The sequence below is a fragment of the Lutjanus erythropterus genome, chromosome 8 (assembly GCF_056507025.1).
Source record: "Lutjanus erythropterus isolate fLutEry1 chromosome 8, fLutEry1.hap2, whole genome shotgun sequence".
NCBI classification, from domain to species: Eukaryota; Metazoa; Chordata; class Actinopteri; order Lutjaniformes; family Lutjanidae; genus Lutjanus; species Lutjanus erythropterus.
The window spans coordinates 17,302,288-17,326,287 of NC_139324.1; the positions used below are offsets into that span (position 1 = coordinate 17,302,288).

A 24,000-nucleotide genomic window follows, 5' to 3' on the forward strand; every position below is an offset into this window, starting at 1 on the left:
TTTTCAACTTGAATTCAATTGAATCCAGTACAAAGAAAACATATGGACAGACAGAAAGTATAAAAGTGTGCTGTCCAGACTTGTCTCCCATTAAAAATGTGTAGGTTATTACAAAGCACAAAATACGACAACTGGACTGTTGCACCTGAAGTTGCACATAAAGCAAGAATAAGAAAGTAGTACAGGCTGAAAAAGATTTGCAGATCATTATACTCCATTTTTATTTGCCTTTTACAAATCGTCCCAGCTTGTTGGAATTGGGGTTTATACATTAAAAATAAAAGTGGTATTATTTCCAGTCAAGCTGTCCCAAGCAGTATGTGCCAAAACAAAGCCTGTATGTTTCCGTCTGATCAAGCTTCAGCACAGGGGGAAGCAGATTTAACTTCTCAGCCTTGACTTCACCTCAATGCTGCGCTTGAGTTTTGAAGCTGCTCTTCCTGAGAGAAGAACTGTGGTGCTGGTGGTGATGAGACATTTTGACCATGTGATGCATCTACAGACAAGTCTGTCAGAGGCACCTGAGCAGGAAACATCGTTCCCACTATGAGTCTGCTGTTCATCTTCACAGCTGGCCTACAAATAAAAGCACCTCTCTGTGTGGTACATTTGAATTGATTTTCATAATTTGTTCATTCAGTTACTCAGAGTTTCTAAGTTTGGATATTTTTGTCATTCCTTTCCCATTCCATTTGGGGATCCTGATGAGCAGTAAACCTACAGCTGCAAGAGCCAGCACCACTCCGAGACTGGGTGGACCACACGGGCTGAACTCTTGGGCCAGACCAGAGAGGAGTGGGGCCAGGACTCGACCAACGGCTGTAACTGACTGCCCAGCACCGATCAGAGTCCCACTGGCCTGGACGCCTCCTCTCTGTAGCTCCAGGTCTGTGATGCATGTCCGTCCGATAGTCGTGGAAATGGCAAAGAAGGTGGAGGTGAGCAGCACCTGCCACACACTGGGTGCAGCAGCATACAGGAAAATTAGTGAGCAGGTGAGAATTGTTGAGTGAAGCAGCAGAGCAGGCATGTTGTTCCCATACAGCTGGGTGACCGGTCCCACCAGGAACCCTGCCAGGGCCCCTAAGGTGCTGCTGTAGCTGATCAGATAACCCGTCACCTTTGGTTTAAGTGAGAAACGCTCCTCCATCGCAAGAGAGAAGTTGCTGTAGTAAAGCATGATAGCTATGGCCATCAGAAGACGCACCAGGAACAGGTCCCACATGTCGGAGGACGCCACCATGTGGATCCTGGAGCCCACTGAGGACAGCTGTCTCCAGGCAGGCTGGAGCAGAGACACCTTCCTCCACCTGACACCATCTCGGTGCTTCCCTGGAGCTCTGGAGCCTGGGTCAGTCTCTGTTGCCGACACTGGGTGGTGACTTTTTATATGAGAGCCATTCTGGACCGACTTATTACAGTTGTTGTCATGACAACCTTTACTTGTATCATTGCTGGAGTTAGTGTCATGGCAGTTAATTAGCGTCTCGTTCCATGGTAGCATCCATACCAGCCCTGGAATGATAAACACATAATGCTGGATCAATATTTAAATTACAGGCTCTATTTAAAGTGATAGTTTACAGTGGGATGGGAGCGGGTCCTCCTCCATGGAGGCCACCATATTGCACCGCCATGTTTCTAGAACCAAACTCGTTCTAGACACAGCCATTAACATGTCTTTGCTTGGGAGAATGAGATGAGATGTGATGCAATCTACAAGTTTGCAACTAAATGTCACTATATCCTACACACTGGTCCTTTAAATGGCTAAAATTAATTTTTCTGCTGATCCTGTATACAGCAGTACATTAGCTTCCATGCTGGTACTCCTCTCTGACTGGTATCTACTTTAGGTAATACACTGAACATAGATTGCACAACCCTTTATCAAATAATCTGAACTATCCCTTTAAATATGTAATTTCTCTCCATTTTCTACCCACCTGCATTAGTAAGAAAGATTGCTGCACAGGTGAAGGAGGAGGTATAAAAGCCACCCTCGTGCTCTGTGAGGTAGCCCCCCACCACAGGACCCAGGATGAAGCCAACACTGGAGGCTGCATTGAAGTGTCCCATCACCAGAGGGCGCTCTGACTCAGACACCAGGTCAGACAGCAGGGCTCTGCAGATGGACAGGGAGTGCTTGAACAGCCCTGAGACAGAAAACAATGAACAGTGAGAGCAAGAAGTTGACTGATGTTTGTGCAAATGTATTGGAACTGTGTTATTTCATATAAAGTCTCATACCCATAATTACATTTTACCTGGGAACAAAAAAAAACACTTTCTTTTAGTACAGCCTGAATGAGAAGTTAAAGAAGAAAGCAGGCATACAAAATGAGAAGTTTAAGTGGGTAAGTGCTCTCTCAGCAGCTCAGTCAATGTGACCTATCTTCTGTGGCGCAAAGGACTCTCTTTTTATTTCTGACTAAACTAAGTTTTCTGAAATGTCTCAAGCCAATCAACGTCTCCCTTTCAACTGGGTATACTGAAAAATGGGGACTTACCGACAGGTATCCGTGAGAGGACAAACAAAGAGATGCTGGTGGACATTCCAAGGAGGACATAGCCTAGAGCACTCAGCAGCAGACACGTGAGCAAAGAGTACTGCCGTCCCACCACATCACTCCAGCTGCCCTGCCAATCACACACGCACACACACACACACACACACACACACACACACACACACACACACACACACACACACACAACCACACAGAAAATAAACCAAATGTTGTATTCTTTAAAAGCTATTTAGAAGAGAGTCTGTACAGTCCTATGAAACATCTCAGTAAGAGGAGTTTTCTGATTCTACCTCACTGATCTGGGATTAACGGCAAATGGAAACACACAGAGAAAAGTCAAGGCCTTCATTACCAAAATAAAGCAGAAATTCCTCTCAACCAGGCAGTCCAGGCTGTTATACAAGCCTTTATTAGATTCTCACCCTGTCTCTCTCTCTCTGTCTCTCACACACACACACACACACACACACACACACACACACACACACACACACACACACACACACACACACACACTGATGAAATAATGAAATAAGGACCAATTGAGTTTGCTGTGTTCTGGATGCAGCCCGGTGGGATTATCATAGAGACCCAGCTGTTCACATATCTGTACGTTTATCAGGATTCAGCCGGTCTGCTCACAAGAACCAACAGATAACTCCTTATCTGTTTAATTTGTCGCATGACCCCTGAGAATTAAACCAATTTCAGGAGCTGTGGGCAGCAGGAAAGAGATGTGGAAAGCTGAGAATCTTGAGTCAGACACCAGGCTGACTGCAGAGGAGTGCTATGCATCCCTGAGTAATTTTTTTAGTAGTTTGAACATGGCTTTAATCATCAAGGCTTTGATTTGTCCTTATACCGTTCAAAGGTTAGTTCACTGATAAAACGTCTTCTCTGTGTCAAGTCAGGGGGTCAAAAGGTAAATAAAATGTACCTCTGTGTAAAGTGAGCGATATCAACGGCCAACTAGGAGTAGCTTGTGTGTGAATGTGAAGAGACAGTGTGTATTGTGCGACCACAACCACCCTAAAACTGACAGTGTTTATTGTTTTCATGAAATACCAGAGATGACATGGAATGCAGCCATTTTGGCCACTAACTGTGAGCATGCCTTGTCAGGCAGGAGAGGCTGAATGGTAGTTAGAGACAGAGACACAGTTCCAGAGAGAAACAAAGTCAATACTTACAACTATTGTGCTTGAGAAGAGCTGTAAGATCCCATATGTAGATCCTGAAACAGTTTAATATTTGTTTTGTTATATTTGTTAAAGTATAGAGCATATACTATGTGTGTTCAGACCCACAGGGCCTAATATGATTATGCAAATATGAAACTGACAGAAAGTTCAGTCTTCTCAGTCTGTTTTCAACAGTAAAAGATTTAACTGACACAGCTAAACATAGTCAAAACTAGGCACACGATCATTTCATCAGTTAATCACTCGATTAATCCTCTCATAATCTTGTCAGATAAAAAATAGTTGTGGAGCATGTATGGACCTTTTTTTTCTATTGAACATTTTCTCCATTAATCAATCAACTATTCAATCAATCAAGTTGTTTGGTCCCTAAAATGGTGAAAATGTTCTTCAGTGTTTCCCAGAGTCCAAGATGACATCTCAAATTTATTGTTTTGTCCCCAACTGAAAGATATTCACTTTATTGTCATAGAGGAGTAAAGAAACCAGAGAATTTTAAAAAAAAAATACTCAAACCAATTAATTGAATTATTATTGATTATCAAAATAGTTGGCAGTTAATTGATTAATAATTGCAGCTCTAATTGAAATTATGTACAAAAAGGAAAATATAAAAAATTACAGGACTGGGCAATAATACATTATTGCACATGTACAATAAGTGACACCTAACTAAAGCTTGAGAGCACTTGTTTTTTTTAATGACAACAGTTTACAGGGCTGCAACAAATTTCTCTTTCCTATAATAAATGTGTTTCGCTATCAGTTTTCCTCATAAGTAATTTTCCGTTTACTTTGTAAAATGACAGAAAATTATACAAAATGTGAATCACAATTCCCTGTGGCCCAAGTTACAAATTCAAATTACTTGTTGGTCCAACCAACAGTTCAAAACTATGATGGTTAAAAGAGCTCAACGCACTGCAACAAAGACACAAGCTAATACAGAACATAGAGGGAACGGTGAACATTTCTGTATTTAGTTGTATTATTGATTCATGGAATCAGACTGCTGGAAACACGACAATTTGTGGAGATTGTTATTGCAAGTTATTTGTTACTAGTTATGTTTCCTCATGACAATCATTCTCTTCAACTAGAACTACCACCTCGCTGATGTATATCCAGGCTCGTGTATGTTGAAAAGAAAACCAAATGAAGATGGCTAAAAGATGTTGCCAGGGGAACTGTAAAAGCAAACTATATGAACTCACATTTAGGTAACTGATGTAGATTTTCAAGCTAGGTAGCTAGCATTTCGCTGACATCAGTGAACGGAAGATGTGATTACATTTATGTCTCTTAACTTATCATTTTAGCCCTAACAATTACTGTTGGAAACATTATGACAACGTGTGATTGTTACTGCAAATTATTTGTTAGCAGTTAGTGTCCTCATAACATCATTCTCTTCAACTAGAATTACCGCCTTGCTGTTGTATGTCTGCGTTTAAAAGAAAAACAAATTTCAAAGATGGTTAAAAGACGTTGATGGAGTACCTTCGAAAGTAACATATGTTGCGTCACATCTAGTAAACAACTGATGAAGATTAGCTAACTAGTAAGTGAGTGTTTTTCAGCCACTAATTATCAGATATAACTAGCTAGCTAATGATGGATGTAGATTATATAGCTAGTAAGCTAGGATTTCGCAAGTATTAGTTAACTCATTGAGTCCCAAACTGTGGGGCAGGCACCGCTGGGGGCGCAGAGCCACTGCAGGGGAGACATGGATGACCAGGGGACAAATACAGAGTGGTAGAAAGTTAAAATGAATATGATCTATGTGGGAAAATAAACAAACAAGTCTACTGATGCTATTGTGCTGCCCTTTATTGCACCAAAAGTAAATTTACATCCTTTTTCATCACTTGCTTCTTCAGTTATTCTTGATGATTGCTAATACTTGAACTTCTTTCAGCTTCTGAAAGAAGCCACTGATTAAAAAAACCCACTGATTTAACTTAACTTAAGATGTGACTATATACAGTATATGTCACTTTTACATGTCATCCAACAACATCTTTTCACCATCTTCAAAATTTTTTTTTTTTTTTTTAACACAGATGAGCCTAGACAGAGTACAGGAAGTACAGGAAAGTTGCCCAAGGTATACTGCTCAACTGCTACTGGAGCTCAGGGTGAAAAGGGGCGGAACTTGGGAAGTGTATTAAATGCATTTTGTATGCCTGCTAGTAAGTGGTGTTTGATAAACCATGGATGAATGGATGGATGGAGGGATGGATGGATCCTCCTGAGTAGACCGAGTCATGAGTGGATCAAAATCCAGTTCTATAATTTGTCAATGCAGTTGCCAAGCTAACTGTAACTATAAACAACTGTATGGGCATACTGCTATCATGCAACTTATATAAATTACTTTGTGCAATGGACATAACTTACCTACGATCCCGGCCACCGTGGGACTTGCTCCAAGAGCCTTCACATGATGGCTCAGCAGAGGGATGATCATGCTCACCCCAAACAGGTCCTAACGCAAACAAGGGAGTGAAGAAGAAAGAATGAGGATCGGGAATGAGCCCAGAGGTATCCAGCTGTCATTATTATCAGACACAACACAACAAATCAGAAACCTCTGAACAGAAGGACACGTAAATCAAATAAATAACGTAAAGCCAGTGTCCAGTATTATAATATATATATATTATATGTATATATATATATATATATATATATATATATATATATATAAGAGAGTACAGGCGTTGTCTCAGCAGCCACAGAATGTCTTCGCTCATCCTGTTTATCTGCATTTCTGAGATCACAGCAGTCTTGCCAAATGCTTGATTGGAGTCACACAGCATTTCATACAGTGTTCTACCACGATTCATTACACTAATCACTTAACTTTCACAAGCATTACTGTTCCCAGCTGTTTGTCTGCTCCTGGTGCCAAGAGTCAGAGATGTCTGCTCACCTTTAATTAAATGATCATTAGCCAGCTATGCAGGCAGAAGTGTAAAGTTGGTTCTCTGAAGCATGACTGCAGGTCAGCTCTTAAAACATCATGGGTATTTTTTATAATATTTACAATTACACTGGCGTGCTTGTATATTAAGAGTGATAAAAACTTCTAGCATAGGGTTTTACTGTGCCCTTAAATTCACACAAGTTCCCATCTACTTTGCAACATATTTTACTGACAGTGATGCTTTGAAGAGGCGACCCTCAACACACTCAGAGGTGTCAAAACAACCTGGACTGCATGTTCTATAAAAGCTGCTTTACTTAGAAGGGATGAAAATCACAAGTTTCATCACGATACAATATTATATCAGTACTTTAGACAACAATACCATATTTGCTGATAGAAATCATATTTAAGTTTGCCACAATATGATTTCAATGAGACTGAATTCAGGGGTCTGTGATCAATATCAGACAATATCATACAGCCATTTAACACACGCAGTTACATTTATGTCAGCTCTCCAAAAGCAACAAAATTCTGATTTTGCCATTTTATCACTGAACTCTTCCAGACATTTGTGATACAGACATGCCATGGGAATTTTAAAATAAAGGTCTATTTTAAAGATGACAACATAGATCAATATTTTCATTTTGCATTGATAATACTGGATCATTAAACATTGAATCAATATATCAAACCAAATCTATGTAGCGTTACACCCCTATTGTTTGGTAACTACACACCTGATTAATTTAAAGTTCATTTATTTATCAACTTATAACAGTTTCGAATACAAGAATAATAGGCAGCAACTAGGTAAATGGATAATAAGCCATACAAATAAAAGTATTTTTTCATGGTGGAGAGCTGAGATGATATATTTTCCAATTAATCTATTTAGGATGACATATTTGAAACTTCCTAGACATAAAGTACCTAGACACACCAAAAGTATGTATAGATAACACTGAATTGTTTTTGAGTCACAAGACAGTAGTTTTGTTGTACGTACAGGGACATATGAGACAACAAGAAGATAATTTCCAAAATGCTACAGCAGTGCAATGTCTGATTATGATCCTGTGCTGAGTTTATAACCTACTTATAATAAGAAATGTCTTATAGTACAGCAGCTATTAAAGATGTGTGTCAGCTGATATCAAAGTTACATTTAACACCTTTTAAGACCAAACATAGGAATACATTTAGCTTGAAATCACTTGCATACACCCTGGGGATACCTTGTTTTTGTGTGTAGTCTGAACATGAATCTACGAATTATGAAATGTGGTTTTTACATCATACCTTTGACTTATGAAAGCATTACCTAACACTTCACTCAGTCAACTGACACCACCAGCACCGTCAAGTGTCACTTAGCTACTCACCATGAAGCCCACCACATAGATGCATTGTATAATGCTCGTCCGTCCTCTTGGTTTCTGAAATAAAGTGCTACATCTCTGGTTGTTCATCCTCCCGCTGTGACAGCACGCCTGCTGCAGTCAAAGCGGAAGCGTTCATCTGCTCTGAGGTTTCAGTGAATTATCCAAACAGAAAACATGTCCCGGCGGAGCTCTCACACACCGGGGGTGGACATGAGCTGCGAGATTTTAAGCACTGGCACAAATATGGCATGTGTAAAATCTTACTGTTTTTAAAGACACGATTAAATATCTACTGGCTGGGATAAAGCTGACAGATCGAGTCGTGGTGTATTTATCAGGAGCTGAAGTGCGGTATTGTCTGGTCTGACTCCCCTGCGGCTGCGCTGACAGTTGGTATTGTCCGTCGACGTCACAGAACTGAACTGGCGAAATTCTTATTCATAAACAGATTTCAATGAAAGAAAAAAGTATTTTTCTCTTCGTCTTGTTTTTCTTAGTATATTTATGTATTCCTCATTCCATTATAGTCATTTGTTATATTTACGAGAAATTTATTATTTTCCTCCGTGTATATCTTTTTTTTTTTAGTGTTCTCTTTTTTACTTTTAGTTTTTAGTGTTTAATTTAATTAATTTGTTTCTGCTCTATTCTGTATAAATATTTGTATAATGCTGACCATGTCATCAGTAGTCTTTTATTCCTTTATAGCTGAATTCATGTACCATTGCTGTATAACCAAGATATGCTTACTCATTCACTTGATTTAAATTAATATGATAATTAAACAAATTTTAAAAAGAAACAAAACATCAAATAAATCGAATCAATTAAATAAATAAAATAAAATAAATCAATTAACCAAAGACACCCCCCCAGAAAACCCTGTTTAAATCACATGATTCAAGTACGTGTCTAGTCACTAATAACTGATATATTTAACATGACATGTTTACAATATACAGACCAATGAAAGTAGTCATTTCAAATTATTTTCCCGTTGTAACATTCAGACTGGCAGAGATGGCTCATTAACTGTTACTTTTACACCACCTGCTGGACAAACTGCCCTATCCAAAGCATGAACAACACTGAAGAGAAGTTAAGGAGGATTTTACAGAAACTTACTGGTTATGTGCTGCCATATATTTGTTTTTACAGCAAAATTAATGTAATGCTTACATTAAGCTGTAATTTTTGTGTATAATTATGATATCAACCATTGCAAAGATCCAATTATATATTATTTTATAATTGAAATCATTTTATAGCAATATTATCTCTAAAATACACATGGTGATTTGTCTGATGATTTTTTTTTTTTTTTTTTTTTGTCTGTTTGGATCACCCCAAGGAAATTATGTTGCCATCACATTACTATAGAACATTCCAGTGAATATTCTGCTTGGTTCCAGACTTTGGTGCAAGTTCTACTCCTAGTTAGACTCCTATGTGAGAAACACATTAAAACTCAACAGATCTGTGTTGTATGACATTTGATGAAGAAATGGCTCTTTTTTTAAATAAAGAACACACTTCAGAGGATAGCATACTGACTGATTTTTTCCAAATGTGCACATTTGTTTTTTGTAGCTGTTGGTCTCCAGATAGCATGATTGACATTGCATCTCTCATAAACTTCAACAGAACTGCACTAAATTCAGTTGTAAAGAATGTTCTATAGTGACAATATTTAGCTTTGTTGTGTCACCCTTACAATATGGGAAATCAAGCTTGAACACCCAAGTTGTGACAGTGCTAAAAGAAAGAATATAGCTTACAGAACTTGCAGGAAAATGTGTAAATGACACTTTAGCAACATGTCAGAATCCAGCTCATTACCTGGATGTCATAATTAATAGTTAAACACATTATGACATCCTGCTTATTAGACAGCTACTTACTTCAAAAAAAAATAAAAAATAAAAAATTGACCGAAAATATAAATGAAAAAAAAAAAGATATTTAGTGAATTAAATTTATTCCATTGTTCCTCCAGAGTCTATGATCAAACCTGTGTCCATAGCAACTGTCTAGCAACAGTCAGTTATACACAGCAACGGTCTGCTACTCAGAAATAACAGGTCTAATCAGAATCAAATATTTAACAAAGCCATGTAATAAGTAAAGGATAATGTAAAGTGAACACGTCATTACTGCAAAATAAACCCCGACAGGGTGATGCACCCCTAGAAATCACTAATTTGTTAAGTAATATTAATTAAACATTTATTTTTTGTATTTACAAAGTATTTTATTGCTCATCCACAGTCAATGATCAGACTATGTCTGTACAGTATATTTTATCTCATTTAGCTACATATTTATTAAACTATCCTACCATTATGTTGCATACAGATATAAGTCTGTCTCTGCTTCTGTATATGTAATGCTAAAAATGCAGTTAGTCCAAGAACCTGAAATTAAAAGAAAATGAAATTAGAATTGTGGATGGAAAATGTTATTCAATGACTTTTGAGTTAAGTGATAACTGACACACATGATGATGACTTTACACGTTAGATTTACATGTTCACACACACACACACACACACACACACACACACACACACGCACAGCCTCTGGCTGAGGATGGCCTGGGTCACATCAGTGTGTAAATTTGCCGGTGTCTCATGTAGGTTCACTGCTAAATATGCCTCTAAGATGCTAATAAAGCAGAGGTTCCCCTCAGCTCACATTAACAAACCACAAAATTTAAACCTTTTTGTTTTAGGTTAGGTTTTAGGTTACACTTAAAGCATTTATTGACATAAGACTGAATAAATAACTTAACCCACTTCAAGTAACAATACTGTTATTTATGTGACACTACTTAAATTGTCTTACAGTGATGGCAAATAGGCCATAATGTCTTTAAACTTTAGTGTTATTTCTATAATGACTTATGTAACTGTTTATAAAGCTTTAGTTGACAAATATCTCTGCTGATTAAGGATATAATGATACCAAAATCTCAAGGTACAATAACACCATGCCAAAAAATCATGATGCAATATTTACCGTGATATTAAAAAATGGGGCAATGTGTGCCATTGATTCTCTTCTTTCTTCAAAGATACAATATGCAACATTTTCTTTAAAAACGATGTACAGAAAAACAGTGAATAGGCTCATATAAACATACCATCCCTGTCAGCCATCACTTATGACCAACTAGAGATCAATGGTGGTGGTTGTATCTACAGAGACCCTGCCCTCTGCCTGTATTTCCTTGTTTTTCTCATTATTTTTGCTGTGGTTGGGATGCTTTATCAACACAAAACATTGTATTTGACATCCTGGTATCTGTCTGGTGTGTTTACAAACAGCTCAGACAAATACTAATGATTGTACCTTTAATAAAATAAAAGAAAAGTAGCCAGTCTTAACATAAGCATATGCAAAAAACTGCCATGAGTTGTCTTTGGCAATGAATGTTTGAATTATGATTGTAAAGCAATGCAGTCTTTTATACAATAAAATAAGATAAATAAAATAAAATAACCACATAATATCACGGTAGATATTGTTACAGTCTGGTACATTATCAAGGCATTTTTATCACAATATTTAATATATTCTGACATCCATACTGTTGATACAACTGAAAATCCCCAAGAAGTAAAGGTACATTTACTGCAATACAGCCCCATTTACAGGAAATAATAGTGGTGCCTGTGTGTGTGTAGGTGTGTGTCTGTGTGTGTGTTTATGACGCATATGTTTAGAAGCTTTGGGCAGGGTGTCGTGGGACACTTTACTCCTCTTCTGTCCTTTCAGTCTCACCCTGCCCCGACATTCCCGTGCAGACGGTGGGTGTCCAGTTGCCACCGGTTATTTCTGCGTTGATCCCCTCCCTACACACTCTCCAACTGCTTCACACTCTCAGCCCCACAGTGGAGTGGAGCAGCCGCTTTCAATCAGACCCCCAAAATAGCCCACAGGGGTGGGCTGGCTGCAGACCCCAGCAGAATCATGTGCTCAACCTTGTCCTCCCATAACACAGACAGAGGGACAGAAGAGGAGACAAGATAACCCATATCATTACCCGGCTGGATCCCATCTTACTCAGTGGATGTACCACAGTACAAGGGGAGTGACTGTTTTCTTGCCTCTGCTTGTCACATGCACTTACTGTAGTTGGAGGAGAAAGTCAGACTGAGAGTGGGCATCCAGTAGCAATCCTGGACCATGAAGCTTAGCGTGGCGTTGTTTTTCGCAGGGCTCTTTGGGGCGTTGGCAGCTGTGTTCATTCTCCTCTCCTTTGGAACTGACTACTGGCTTCTGGCCTCAGAGAGTTGCCACCAAAACCCCAATAGATCTGTGAGTCTGGACGGTGTGAGCATAGAGGTGGGTGCTGCAGATCAAAGCAGATAGTCAGTTATTGTTTGATATGTCTAAGCTGAACTTTATCATGTTATTAATGGTTAGAGGTCAGTTGTTCTTGCTGTAAAGGCAGTGACAAGAAATAATATCAGTGATTCTATCATTTTGTGTTTTATCTATACTTTAAATCATGTATTGTATGATTATACAGAATGTTTCATGGTGGACCTTTGAACTACAATCAAAGTCTTCTACTTTGGAAACTGCAGTCAGTTGTTCCAATCATTCTCTCAGCATATAAACTGCAGGGTGGAGAAACATCCCTGCAGAACCTCTTCATGTAATCAGACACTGTTCAGTGTAGTGTGTGTGTGCAGCTATGTGGTGATTGCTTGTACCATGTGGCCCTATGATAGAAATACAAATACCAGTAGTTGCAGTGGTATGGCGCTGTATTAAATATCACCAACGAGAACATACCTAGCTTTTCATAGTGGGCACTGATACTGGAATCAAGACATGATATCACCACAATAAAACCAAAGTGGTAGAATGTAATATAAACAGTGATACAATGTGAGGATCTAATGTTTTCAACTGAATCAATCATAATGCTGGATAAGAGTTTTTTTTTCAGAGAAATAACATAATATGCAACAGAGAGTAAGGTGGGAAAAGGTGCAGGATCCAATCAGAAAACAGTTTCACTTCTCTAGTGGACAGTTTGGGAGTGTCAGCATCCTATAGCACTGGTTTTCAGTCTTTTTTTTTTTTGGCTTGTGTACCCTTAAAACAAGCCATCTCTCTCTGTATTCCCCCTCATCCCAGGTTTAATATCAGTCAAATTATTTTGTTTAAATATTTTTGAGGCCAAAAATATTAAAACTATTCAAAATTTCTCAAGAAAAAGGAAATTATTCAAATGAAGTCACAAAAATAGAGATAACTGTCTATAAAAGACATTTGTTTGTGATTGTATCCAATCTGATTAATTGTCTTGTGGCCTCACAGATCTGTCTTGTAGCCACTTTTTAGGGTTCCTGACCTAAACTGTCCTACAGCATTGATAGGATTCTTCTCTGTGTGAATTTAAAAACTGAACTAACTGAACTCAGTTTTCATTTCAAAATAAAATACACCATTATTGATTAACCTTGACTTGGAACTTAAATGTCTAACATCTTCACAGCCATGCTTTAATTTCTCTGAAAGGTATTTCACGGATGGCATGACAGGCAATTTGGAAGGGTTTTTTTTTTTTTTTTGGTCACTGTTTCTTTCCTGAATGGAAACACCCTTGACCTGCACATTTGCACTGCACCAAACCAAACCTGAATGAGGTTAGAGGTGCTTGCTCAGCTCAACCCTTGACCTGATTTAGCAACTGCTCTGTGCCACTGTGGCAACACGCTGCACACCTGCCTCACATGATCTTGAGACTGCACCCGTGCTTTAATTACATCGACATGTAACAAGGAGTGGATCTATAACTGCCCCTTCTTGCTCTGTGCTCCAATAACAGTTTAGTAAACTTGGTACTCAACTTTTTCCTTTTACTGTAAACACTTCTTAAGTTTGATCATGTTGGCAAAATGCTAATCAACTAGCTAGTTCATTAACATTTTGTGTCTGGTTCAGACACACCATGACATAAACACACATCACCATAAATTTGCACCCAAAGACAGGCAGCTGCAGTATCAGGTAGTTATAATAATAATAGAAATAAGAAACAAAAGAAACTAAAGAAACTGAAGTGACTGGTGAGTCAAAGGTGAGTGAAGCAGAAATGCTCAGCAGGCAGCTGTTTCAGCAATAATTCTAATGTGTCTCACCCTGTACACATTCACATAAGTTAGAAATAATACACAGAAGTGTCTGCATTGCAGTGTGTATCAAGGATAAACCACAAGCTATATTTACTAAAAACAAAGTTGGAGAGGTTATGATGAGCCCTGGAAATTAGACCCGTCCTTCAGGAAAAAGTAGAATATTACAATTGACCAGTCTGTTGTGTATTCAGGTCTATATGGTTATACTGTAGCAGCCTAGTGTTTATTTTCAAGTAATTTAATGAAGGTAAACACTGATGGTCGTGTGTAACAGCACTGTGGATTCAACATATCATTGGTACTGTTCTGACTGATAAAGCAAACTGTTGATGAAAAGGAACGACATGCTCTATTCACTCACTACAGTTTATAACTTTCCAGTTGTTTTCCAGCAGAGTCTGTTCATAAGGGACTACACTCGGACCCATAACACCTACTATTTTTTATTGGTGTTGCCAGTCTGCACTGTAGATACCAGTGCACCTCCACCTGTTGCTGTGGTGTTTGTATTCGCCAGATACCACGCAATGTCTGGAACACAGTCAACTCGGGTGTGACATCAGGAAACAAGAAAGTAGAAAGTCAACCAAGATATCAAGCTTGCTCAGCTGTTATTGGAGCACAAAGCACAAAGGGGCTGGACTTTGGAACGGTCTGCTTATACAAACCTTTTTCTTCAAACTTTTAAAAGTCATTGTCGTCTATCAATTATTCTTTCTTTGCTGTTTTTCAGCGTGGCGATGTGGTGGTGCAGGAGGATACTAGTGATGTCACTCTGTACCATGAGGGTTTTTTCTGGAGGTGTTCGTTTGGAGGCAGTGTGGACGATGACAACCTGCTGTGGAAACTCTGGTTCAGTAAGTGACACAGACACATGATGATGCTTTAATAGTTAACCATAGTGTTTTGTTAAATTTTGGTTTAATTTTCTCATTGTTTCCACTACTTTCTAAACAAAAAAGATGAGGATAATTGTAAAATCAGCTAATTTATTTCCTTTAATTATTTTGTTTCTTTTCGTCTGACCTTATTAAAACACAATATGGAGAAAAGTACTGAATCAGAATCAATTATAAGAATTATGAGAATCAAAATAAGAAGTATGTAAAAAATATGTACCTTCTGCCACAATATGTAAAAGATAATATAACAATAACAGCAATAACACATATGTACAATTAGAAGTGTGTAATGTTGCATGTGCCTTATCTGTGCCTTCCCTTTTCTATAAACTGAACCTGCACATTAGATTAAGACAGCAAAGAATGGAGAGTATTTTTATTACACCAAATAATTAGGATGTAACAATATATATAGAAAGAGTATTGGCATAAAAATCTACTGTAATGTTACATGGTTAGTTATTTTTTAAAATGATTTTTATTTTGTTTTACAAAACAATGGCTGCCAACTGCTTATTCATATGAACAAAAATTATCTACACATCAAATTTAATATTTAATAAAGGACATTCTTTTAAGTTGTTATTTTTGTTGTTGTTTAATATCATAATAAGTACTGCATCATGGACTTTTTATCCTGGTCTTAAGTTTTTGTTATTGTCTATCATCTCTATCAATAAGAAAACCGTCACTGTTTTCAAATTTACTAGAAGTTTGCATGAACAAATATTTATCTCTTTTTAGCCTTTGCCAAACAGAATAATTAGAGACTGAGCAAGTTATTACTGCATAAAAATAATGTTGATTCCACTCAAAATCACAGATAGAGAGCAGATGAAAATCCATTGTAATTAACTGTGTGTTTAAAATCATGCTTATGACCAGTTCTCATAGAATTAGTGAAGAAGTATCAAGATGCTAAGGCAATGTCAAGTATGATTTTTGAGCTGGTCGAGTCTCCATCAGGAGCAGAAGAACCGTTTGTTTGCACGAGTCAGCTACTGTCCTCCTGAATCATTTCCACAGATGCACAACAAGACCATGCATCAGTCCGACTTAATGTGGAGCCCCTGAGACACTCATGAATTCTGATGCAATTTTAGCACATAGATTTTTTAGGAAGATATAATTAATTAGCAAAAAGTAAAAAAAAACAACAACATAATTTTATGAGGCATTTTATGTTGCTCTTGGTAGCTTGGGGCCTAAGGCAGTTGCTGACCTTTTCCTAATGGTTAGTGCCCCTGTGCTTTTAAGATACAAAAAAAAGGGAAGACAAGTTTCTTTTTAATTTCTCTTAAATGATGGTGATTTGTGTGTGCAGAAAACCACCATGCTCCCACAGAGTCACACAGCAGACCTATGACTGTACTTTGAAATAAATACATCATCAGTTTCTGATTTGCTGCTGTGATGTCAATAAAACTCATTTGTTGCTATGGTGGTGGAAACCCTCTCATGTGACCATTTAGACACTGTGCCATGTGATGTTATTCTGGTTTTTGTCAGGTGATTGTGTGTCATCTATTTTCTGATGGGGACTTTGAATGGTGGGTCATTGTCAGAAACAGCCTCCAGCACGGAAAGGACCTTGTGAGGGACTGTGGAATTTCACATGCTGGAAGAGAAGAGAGGAGAGACTAGGGAAGAACATAAAAAACATGAGAGAAGATCTGAAATAATCACAACTTTTTGCTACTCTGTTGTCAAATGTAGTCATATCTCAATCCATGAAATATTTGTCACAAAAAAGGAACAGAGTGATCAGTGTATGCAACAAATAAGTTACAAATCTTCAAGCAATAAAGTTAAAAATTACAAATTAAATGTGAATCATCGATGTGTAAAGAACAGGACATTCCCTATCTTGAACATTCCTTCTTGTGACAGTAAAACATTTTCATATCACGTTGTTTGGTATATTTTCATACTGTATTTGTAAGTGACATCTTCTAACTGCTCACTGTGTTTATTTACTTGCAAGATTACGTCCTCATTTATTTTCTGTATTGGTTTGTTCTTTCTGTCTCCAGCAAATCAGCCTCACTCAAAAGTGTGCATGCACGCCTACCTCTTCCCATTCCCAGTGTCTCATCAGACCCACAATGCCACAGAGTATGATTCTGCCATAAGTAAGTGTCTCTTATTCACATTTGATTCTGTGAACAGATTGATTCTACAAATGGCTGTAATTGCCTAATATTTCTGATGTCCAGTCTACAGAGGCTTCTGGAGCATCTTTATGCTCATTGGTGTGGCAGCTGTAGTGCTCGGTGGATTTTTCATCATTTGTGCTGCGCCGTTCGCCAGTCACCGCTTGTATAAAGCAGGAGGCAGCCTCTTCCTGACATCTGGTGAGGTTTTGAAATGGTTAAATCCAGTGATGGGAGAGTCAATAGGTTCACTAGTAAACTTAAAGGTCCAGTGTGTTAAATTTACAGGGATTTATTTGCAGAATATGATAGAAATTGAATAGGATATGTTTTCATTAGTGTACAATTTCCTGAAAAAAGAATCGTGTTTTTGTTACCTTAGAAGGAGCTGTTTATATTTGTAGAGGAGGTGGGTCCCCTTCCACACAGACTGCCATGTTGCACCACCATGTTTCTACAGTAGCTTAGAAGGGACAAACCAAACACTGGCTCTAGATACAGATCTTCACATTTTGTGTGAATTCCACGGCCACCGTAGGTTCTTTTATTACATTTATTTGACAGCTCTAGTAACTGGTAACTTTTCAAATTAAGATTTCACATTAAAAGAATAGAAAAATAAAATCCCTTGTGAAAATAAACCAGTGCTTCCCAACATTGTTGGCTTGTGACCTCTTACATTTCCCCTTGAAATTTATCAAATTTAGTTTGAGGTTCAAATAGATAATGTTCTCTAATATTTAACAAAAAAGTGAAATATTAGAGGCACCCGGCCTTCTGATGAAATAATACTATAATTTATTCTTCAGGCATGGGCAAACAAACATATCAACACATATCGTCTCTAGGTCTTCATCAGGGACTGATAAACACATCATCAGTCTGAATTAAATGCCGGCCTTAGGTGGCGTTCTAGCACATAGCCCATAAAGGGTGCTGGGAAAATGTCTTGGACCTCAGATGCATACCAATCAAAAGAATTGTGACAGTTATAACAGTGATATTAAATCAAATTCAGTTCATTAAAAGTTATTTTATAATAATATATCACTCACAGGGGGCATTTTTTCTAAAGAACGAGTACTTTCAATATTGACACTTTTGTTGTTTTTAGCTTATAATACTTGTGCTTTTATGTAAAGGTCCAGTATAATTTCTAAATATTTATTGGCAGAATATGTCAGAAACTGAATATAATGTCCATAAGTATTTTTTTCATCAGTGTATAATCACCTGAATGTATGAATTACAGTGTTTTCTACAGAGGGCACGACTGCTCTTCCACAGAGTCTGCCGTTTTGCACCACCATGTTTCTAAAATAGTCTTGGATGGAAAAAACAAATACTGACTCTAGATACAGTCTTTTTGTTTGTTTGTTTGTTTTTTGTGAATGTTACAGCCACTGTAGATTCTCCTACATGCTTGGAAACACACAGCTAGATGCTACTAAACCCTACACACTGGTCCTTTAAGAAGGATTTTAAAAGCGGGACCTTTACTTGTACTTATTACTGGTACTTAAGTGAAGAATCTTAATACTTCTCCCACCTCTGGATAACTATTAATTTTTATACCCTGCTGTGGACCCATTGGTTTACATAAGAAGTATGTGAGTGAGTTTTAATCATCACCGTCTCATCTTGTTGCACTTCTCTGCTCCAGGTCTCTTCCTGCTGTGCGTGGTGGTGATGTACGTACTGTGGCTGCAGGTGTTGGATGTGGTGGATGTGTACATAAACCACCAGCGCACTGCAGTGTGTCCAGACTTCCAGCTGTCCCTCACCTATGGTCTGTCCTTCATGTTTGCTCCAGTTGGCATCTTCTTCTGCCTCCTGTCCGGCCTTCTCTTCCTTCTGATTGGTCGAACCATCCAGATTCATTACCACTGAGGAAGAGTACGGGCTTGAGTAGTTTAGAATACAAGTGTGTTTATTTGTCTTTCTTCTTTTTTTTATTACCACCAGACCATTGCAATTTTCCCCTCTTTGTTTGCCATGTAAAAGCAGGACTCCATAAATATTATATGGCAGCTCTGTGGTGTAAATGATATGACCATCTTGAGCACTTTGATCCAGGAAAAAAAAAGATTATAGCCATTGTTTAGCTCAGGAAATCTCTCCACCCTGAGCTACTTCCAGTTGAGCTAGGTAGTAGACTATATGAGGAAATTTCTACAAGGCTGACACACATACAGTATACTGTATATGCTGTATATGGTAATACCTGTGGTGCTTAACATTTGTTAAAATCTTGTGTGTTGATTGCTATAAGGGTTATGAGTGTATGTTAATGAATTTTTAAAATTACCAGCAATCAGTTGTTGACGCATAGATGCTTGGAAATAGGCTGAAGAGGTAAAAAGGCCTGGTTGAACAAGTGATAAAAATATACATTTTACTTTGTATTGTGTTTTTTTTAAAACATCTTAGGCTTAGAAGGTGGCATGAAAATTTTTATATTCTGTGGGTTGCATGGGTCGCCACTCCATACAGCAATCAGAGTCAGTGGTTTTTGCAAAAAACACATGGGGCCGTATTGAAGTAACTGTCGTACTTGCAGATCCTTTCTTAATCGTTCAGTAGCCGTGGTAATTGGAGGTATGACCTGATTAAGCCATTACAGATGAACAGTTCCTAAGTTAATGTTCCTATTATAACTTAAGACAGCAAAAGCATATTACACAAGCATCCTAACTTCCAGCATCTTAATGAAAGTAGGTAGCTAACTTGCTAAGTAGCTAACAGTAATGTTTGCTTACAGTAGTATTAGCTAACTTGTTTAATCCATGCAGCTGAAATTTTATTGTTTTGACACATTTTTGGTTCACTATCTAAGTCCACTCCCTTTCTTTCTTTCTTTTTTTTTTTTGGCTGAGTTAGCATTGTTGTAAATATCCCAAAAAGTAGATCTTTGGATTTCTCCACAGATGTTAAAACCTCCAACTCATCTGCCCTTAGGGTTAAGCATGAGTTGTTGTTTTTGCTTAATCTTTGGTACATTTCAGTGTAACCTATGTTTCAGTATGTTTCAATGAGTAAAAACGTAGTAGTGTAAAAAAGTAGTGCAGGTTGCTTGGTAACAGAAATAAAGGATGATAAACAGTATTGGATTGAGTATTTAAAGTTAGTTAGGATTTGCTTGTGTAATACCGAATTGAGAAAAACTGTATCTTTGACCGAGCCTGTCTTAATTTAAGACTTACAGGAAGTTTCTATAAGCTAGCAGTGATTTCTGCAGTAATTTAAACAGTCAGGCTGATGATACATTGATGATAATAAAGGAACATGTCACTCAGTGCAACCGTGTGGCTCACTGATATGTGTTTAATTTAGTTTTTATATCAGACTTAGGCTACACAGACAACACCTATTAGTAGTGTTTGTTTTAGTTGGTTTTGGTCTTTCATATATATATATATATATATATATATATATATATATATATATATATATATAAAGACAAAGGTAGAATGTCATCTGACCTATCCTCTAAATTAAACAAATATTCATATTTCACTGGGTGTATTATGCTTATTTTTTCCTCCTGCAGTGTCATTTTACTATTTCTGTGCATAGATTGAAACTGCTGTTATTTGGTCATATGTTTTCCTGTTTGGCCACTTCACTGAGCAGTTTAATCTGTTTATAAGTGGAGCTTGAAGCATGAATGGCTTTTTATGTTGAGTTTATGTGACTGTTTTATGTTATATACATGTTTTCACCATATCAGTCTTCCCTGAGTTAAGTGTGTTGTGAGATTCATATAACATCACACATAACATCATATCTGTCCAAATAAATTTATTTTTTCTGTGATCTGTTTGCCAATAAAAGGACAAGCTGAAGGCAAGCTTTGATGCCGAAAATGAATCATTTTGTCATTCTAACGTGTTCAAAGGATTGTGAAATGATTTGTGATATTGAATTCAGGCTTTTCAAAAGATAGCATCAGGTGTGTGTAGCCAAAATCAGCAGCCTCATTTCATAGAAAAATTGCCTGCCCACGGACGAAAAAGTAGAAGAGGGTCTTCAGATGCAGAAAGAATCAATTTCTTCCATGTACAGAAGGCAACACTGTGAGAAAAAATTACAAAAAAATGAAAGTTTACAGACGGTGCGTTTCTGCAGACATAAACATCAACAAATAACCACTTACGAGAACACCTTTTGCACATGGAATAAACTGATTCTTACTTGCATTTCTTCTATGAAATGGGATCATTAGCAGACTGAAAAAAAAAATACAACACATACATCTTAATTACCACAAGAGGGCACTGTTCATTTACACATCGACCTCCACCGTCAGCAGCAGAAATCCTATTCTGCTTATCTCAAGTCTATGTGGAGTGTATGTGGCGTTATGCATTTAATCACAACTTCAGAGGTAGGATCTGTAGATGAAAGAATTCACACCTTGGCTGACAGACGGATGGTAATTTCACTCATGAATGGAGCATTTGATCAGGATCTGAATGGACTCCTGTGCCGATTCTCATGTGTCTGTATCAACTCTGTGCCTTTCGAGCTTTATAATGCACTTATCATACATAGGGAAATCCATCTGTGGTGTGCCTCAGAATGCAGCAGACAGCGACACAAAGTAAGGCATTGATTACTTTGTGAGATTGACTTTGCCTTTACAGAAGACACTTTAGGATGGAGATTCACACTTCCCCCAAATTCCCGAGATTTCAAATTTGCTGTCCACACAGTGAGAGAGTAACTACACAACTTCAGCTCAGCCATATGTGAAGGCTCTCGACCAATTTTACAGGAGGGGTGGGGGGCACTGGAGCCTGATGTTTTGTCAGAGGGGCACATTTGACTCAGGACAAAAGAGACAAAAAAGTGACACTGGGCCTCAAGAATATTTTTGTATTCTTATCTGAAATTTCTCTTTATTTATTTATTTTTTTCAGATTCAGGAAAGATTCAGAATGCTCAAGGCCAAGTCTCATTCAAAGAGATGGATGAAAAATACATGCAACTTGCATTAACCTGCATGTGAATATACAGCCTGACAGTAGCTAATCACCAATTTAAATTAATGATGATATTGTTAGGCTCTATGGATAAACCAAATTCTATTAGAATTCAAAACACAGAGACAAACAAATTCAAAATGTCTTCAATTTAATGACATATGCAAAAAATGGTTTGGATAACAGCGGACTTACTGCACACGACCTTACATGTGGTCTGGACCGCTCATAAATTGTGTTTGTACCTGAAAGAAAATATGCATACGAGAAAACTGGTGAATGTGACAAGTTCTCCTAAATAACATGTCACAGACTACTGAAGAACAAATCTGGTCATAGGTGCGGTTCTTGCATGAGGCCCATTGTTCAAGCTTTATTTATTTTTAGCTCAGTATATAAAGTAATAGAACACAAAAAACAACATAAAATATTGATTTGTATTAATAACACTATTTTACACTTTTTCCATAAATATGTGCGGGCTTTGCTTTGCTTTGCTCAGTTTGACTCAGCCCGTCAGTTCAGCATGACAGGGATTTGCTCAAGTTGAGTGGCTGTACACTGGTGAATAAACTATTTCCAATAAATTCTTTACAATACAAGCCCTACCATTATTTTGTTATTTTGAACATGAAACAGTAAAATAAAGCAGATACCTGAAAGTACAAACAGAGATGCAGGAGAGAAACTAAACTTCAAACCACAGAGATTCAGTCAGAAGCCACAGAACTACTGAGAGCTGAACACACAGACACTTAAGTAATTCTGTCTGCTCTTGAGTCTTGCAACACAGCCTTTCTGGAGAAAGGCGGGCTGCCACTGGTTGGCCACTGTTGATGAGACATTACCAGAGTCCTCTTGGCGGTGGGTCCTGTACACTTTGGTGCTACTCCAGAAAAGGTCCATCTTGGGTGCAACTCAGCACAGCTCAACACTTTAAAAATGGTGATGGTAATGCAAATTAGTGCAGCATGGTTTGACTCTGTGCGACAACACTGACAATGGAAAATCCCTATTTGTTTCAATAACATAGTGGCAGTGCCATATCATTGCAAGAAAGTAATCATTTTATTATTTTTGTAGACTCTTCAAGGGGTGCAGTGGGAGGATCTAAACTCAGTGTTACAGGGGCCCCTGTTACCCCTCTCTAGAACCGCCCCTGGCCACATGAGAAACTATGCGAGGTAAACCACTGTCAAAAGAGGAGGCCACAGAGGTTGGCAGAAGCTAATGAACTGCAAGATAAAATCACAGGATTTGTCCTGTCAGGTTGGAGAGGTCTTTTCAGTCAAGTCTCCCCCAGGAAAGAGATTTCTTATGTGGTGGACTTCCTGGTTTAAATGAAATCCTAGTATATATATATATATATATATATATATATATATATATATATATATATATATATATATATATATTTAAGTTTAATAATTTCTATCCATATCCAAGTGACAGTGTGTGTGAAAAAGAGAGAGTGAGGGGATTTAATGCAGGTGTGGAGGAGGCTACCTCCAGAAGAAGCCGGGCCCTGCAGTCAGTAATGTCATCAGAGTCCCAGCTGAATTCAGCACTGTTCTGCATGATTGCCCACGATAATTGTGTGTTGATAGGGAGCGCCGGAGATGGAGTATAATTTCCACCGAGAGATTCCTAAACAAATACCTGTGCTCAGCAGAGGGATGGAGTGCAGCAGGAGGTGAGGAGGAGAATAGCGGATGAGGGGAGATAGAGGATGAGAGGGTAACACTTCCA

General features: G+C 37.9%; 2 protein-coding genes across 2 annotated transcripts; one reads left to right on the top strand and one right to left on the bottom strand.

Annotated features, from left to right (window-relative positions):
• slc67a2 (solute carrier family 67 member 2) lies at positions 1–8,310 on the bottom strand. The gene is made up of 6 exons (XM_084724028.1): positions 8,057–8,310; positions 6,137–6,224; positions 3,722–3,765; positions 2,511–2,640; positions 1,947–2,156; positions 1–1,515 (listed from the first exon to the last, which is right to left on the bottom strand). Exons 1-6 carry the CDS (start codon positions 8,141–8,143, stop codon positions 641–643), a joined length of 1,434 nt encoding a protein of 477 aa, XP_084580154.1. The 5' UTR covers positions 8,144–8,310; the 3' UTR covers positions 1–640.
• A 3,632-nt stretch (positions 8,311–11,942) lies between these two features.
• On the top strand, positions 11,943–19,408 carry tmem182a (transmembrane protein 182a). Its single transcript, XM_084724747.1, has 5 exons — positions 11,943–12,403; positions 14,945–15,068; positions 17,147–17,245; positions 17,330–17,467; positions 18,930–19,408. The coding sequence occupies exons 1-5, from the start codon at positions 12,245–12,247 to the stop codon at positions 19,154–19,156; spliced, it is 747 nt and encodes a 248-aa protein (XP_084580873.1). The 5' UTR covers positions 11,943–12,244; the 3' UTR covers positions 19,157–19,408.
• Positions 19,409–24,000: the final 4,592 nt, after the last annotated feature.